This window comes from Nicotiana sylvestris, chromosome 12 (assembly GCF_000393655.2).
Source record: "Nicotiana sylvestris chromosome 12, ASM39365v2, whole genome shotgun sequence".
NCBI lineage: Eukaryota > Viridiplantae > Streptophyta > Magnoliopsida > Solanales > Solanaceae > Nicotiana > Nicotiana sylvestris.
Genome location: NC_091068.1, coordinates 37894980 through 37898653, shown reverse-complemented (window position 1 = coordinate 37898653; position 3674 = coordinate 37894980). Strand labels below are relative to the sequence as shown.

Genomic DNA, 3674 nt, shown 5'->3' with positions numbered 1-3674 from the left:
ATACTGTTGTAATTACTTTGTTGATTCTTTATTTTCTTTAATTTTATATTTTTCCACTTTCTTTCCATCTTACGTCTGGCATGCAATTAATTTAATCCTGAGAAGCAAGAAACTCGCTGTTAACGAACTAGCTTTAGAGCTCCCTAAACAACTCATTGCATATCTCCAAGAATAAAGATGTCAAAATATGGAAAATGTGTCATTTTTTGGAAAAATTATGTAATTAATCTGTTAGAAAAGAAACTTTTGAGAGTATCCTTCTGTAATATATATTTAGTTGTTGATTAATTCTTTATCATCTTCTCAGAAAGAGTTTAGTTAGACGATTAGCTGGGCGTAGGGGTGTCAAAAAAATGGTTAAAAGAAAGCAGTTAACCACTAATATTATTCATTAAAAATGAGTTGGTAATGAATTTTTTAAAAACTGATCAAATATGGATAAAAATTATATTATTCATTTGGAAAATGGATAACCAATGGGTCTAAATTTTACATAGAAGTCATGGATAATATGGTTACCCATATTATTCGCCGGTTAACCCGTTTTTTATCCGTATTAAATATGGGTCGGGTCGAATAATGTATCTATTTTTCATTACTCGTTTTCGACCCGAACTATATCCGACACGCCCGTTTGCCACTCCTAATTGGGTGCTAAAGTATTCTACTATATATATATATATATATATTGAAGTATACATACATACATACATTATATATTACTTGAACAGAAAAAATTGGTTACACGTAAAATGGATTCATAAAACAGACCAACTAGCTTGTCACTAAGATATAATTGTTGTTGCTGGTATTTACATGATTAAGGTTGAATATTCAAGACAGCTATACCGTGCAAAAACTTTAATTTACAACTATGCGTTATATTTTTAATTATGACAATTAAACAAATTAAGTAACCCTTCCTAAATGGAGCCTCCCCAAGTTGTGAAACCAATCGTCGCAATTGACTAAGAATTTTCTCAACTATAAATAGCAGGCTTAATCCGAACAGCACTCATTGCTAAGAGGTCCAAAAATTCCAAATCTTTGGAGAAGAAGACCATTCAGCTTGAGCCAACTTAGTATCCAAATCTCCTGAAATAATATGGAACATCAAGGATTAAGCACTAATATGAGGAGAATCCTCCTACTGATAAACTGTTTGATTCTCGCTGTTGGTATTTGTGGTGGTCCTCTTATGATGCGTTTATATTATGTCGAGGGAGGCTCAAGAATATGGCTTAGCAGTTGGTTACAAACTGGCGGATGGCCACTCACTATTGTACCTCTTGCAATCCTATACTTGTATCGTCGAAAAATCGAGGGCCCTGATGCCAAATTTTACTTTATAACACCCCGAATTTTTGTTGCATCATTCATCATTGGCATTGCCACTGGAGTTGATGATTTCCTCTATTCTTGGGGCGGGTCAAAACTCCCTGTGTCAACCTCTTCACTTCTTCTTGCTGCCCAACTTGCCTTCACGGCAATAGGTGCTTTCTTCATTGTGAAGCTGAAGCTCACACCCTACTCTACAAATGCAGTGGTTCTGTTGACAGTTGGTGCTGTTTTATTAGGTATTCGGGCTAATGGTGATCGGCCAGAAGGTGTGACAAGTAAAGCCTATATTCTTGGGTTTATTATGACACTTTTGGCAGCAGCTTTATATGGAATTATTTTGCCTTGTATTGAGTTGATGTACTTGAAGGCAAAGCAATCCATTACTGCTACGTTAGTGCTGGAGATCCAAATGGTCATGTGTTTTGCTGCTACTGCTTTTTGCACTGTAGGAATGATAGCTAACAAGGATTTTCAGGTATTCTTCTTTCCCTTTAACTCATTTTCACCCATGGATCTTAATTACTCCCGTTTGACTCACTTTATGTGATATTAATTACTTATTTGTCTGTTTGAATAAAATGATATATTTTTATATTTAAAAATAATTTAACTTTATGTTTTTGATCATTTTACTTCTAATATATTTGTATCCTCACCAATAGTACTATCACATATTAAGACACATGTTTCGAGAGTCTTACAACCATACAAATGTTATCATATGCTTACAATCGGAAATTTCAAAATCTTTTATTGTATATTTTTTTTTAAAGTTCTTATAGACTTAAACTATGGTTAACATATCTCTCTCGTTTGGTATTACTGTTGAATCCCATAAGGCCCTCAAATGACAAAACTATCAGCTTTTGTTTCAGTGATCTACTGGCGTTCACAAACTTAATAGTCCATCTTTTAGGGAATTTCTTTCTTTATTATTCGCTGGGAACTTCTTTCGTTTTCCTTTTTCTTTTCTTTCTCCTTATTTTATTTCCGACAAATCTTTTTGATCTTAATAACAAGCTAGGGAGAGAGTAGAAGCTTGTGATTTGTGAGTTGACTTTATAAGCAGTAGGACATTAATGAAGGAGCTAGTTCGAAATCATTTATTATTCATATCCCATTTTTGTCAAAGAATAGTACATTATTTCTTAGTTGGATGATCCCTCAGGGAGATCAAGAAATACATCAAAATCATGGGTTAGGGTTGACTGAGACATTTTACGTACTTGACTTATATATAGCATTAAATTTGCACATGTCAGATGAAAATAGGAGAAGTTTTGGATTCGAACAGATAACCTAAAATTTATGTATCAGTTTATTTGCTAGTTTATTTCAGTATCAGATATTTGTTTGAATGATTAATGAGGTTTAATATATATTGATTGAAATTTGAAGGCAATGTCAAGGGAGGCAAAACAATTTAACCTAGGAGAAGCGAGATATTATACAGTGATAGTATGGACCGCCATTATTTGGCAATGCTTCTTTGTGGGTGTTATTGGAGTTATTTATTGCTCTTCTTCTTTGATGTCGGGTGTTATGATCGCAGTTCTACTCCCTGTTACTGAGGTATTAGCTGTAGTTTTCTTCAACGAAAAGTTTTCAGGTGAAAAGGGGCTTGCTTTATTCCTTTCTCTTTGGGGTTTCGTCTCATACTTTTATGGAGAGTTCAGACAAACAAAAAAGCAAAAGAATAAGAGTTCAGAAACTGAGATCATGGCAACGACGCATACTGAATCTGTTTGATTTACTATTATTCATGGTTGTAGGGTAAAGACTTTAGTTATTTTTTTGCATAAAATATGTATGTTGTTTTCCTTTAAAAACTAATTTAATTCAAGTTAGTTCAAATACTTGTCTCCTGTCTCCCTTATTTGAAACTTTTGATGTTGCTATTAAGTATGTAGTACCCGTAGCAAGAGACTTTTTAGTCTTTGGTACACCCCTTAAAAAAATATAAATTGCTAGAGAAAAAAAAATTTATTTACTAAATTTCCCTTAATTAATTGTTTCCTTGATACATTGGAAAATGTAATTAAGGACAAATTTTGAAAAAATAGAATTAATTCTTTCTTGATTATGTAAAAAGAAACTTATTTAGGAGGAATTGAAGGAATTAAAGTACTTAAAAGATATTCAGTTGTCTGCTAATGCTCATTTTGCATGACTAATTCAACGTTACAATTAATGACACCACACTTAAATGCTATTTAAAGCAGAAAAAGTCTTTCATTGGGCTATTGCTTAACTAAGATTTTCAATTGGCACTGCCGACTGCGGCTTTTGCATTTGCTTTTCTAGCCAAAACCAGCTCATACACTCCATTCTAT

At 33.1% G+C, this 3674-nt stretch overlaps 1 protein-coding gene across 1 annotated transcript; it reads left to right on the top strand.

Annotated features, from left to right (window-relative positions):
• Positions 1-1031: 1031 nt before the first annotated feature.
• On the top strand, positions 1032-3197 carry LOC104232352 (purine permease 3-like). Its single transcript, XM_009785535.2, has 2 exons — positions 1032-1816; positions 2740-3197. The coding sequence occupies exons 1-2, from the start codon at positions 1106-1108 to the stop codon at positions 3088-3090; spliced, it is 1062 nt and encodes a 353-aa protein (XP_009783837.1). The 5' UTR covers positions 1032-1105; the 3' UTR covers positions 3091-3197.
• The last annotated feature ends 477 nt before the right edge of the window (positions 3198-3674 follow it).

Bases quoted from the DNA above. Each gene is read 5' to 3' on its own strand.
- LOC104232352 (XM_009785535.2), top strand. From the start codon at position 1,106: ATGGAACATCAAGGATTAAGCACTAATATGAGGAGAATCCTCCTACTG. The intron at 1,817-2,739 runs GTATTCTTCTTT...TGAAATTTGAAG, and splicing joins TAGCTAACAAGGATTTTCAG to GCAATGTCAAGGGAGGCAAA.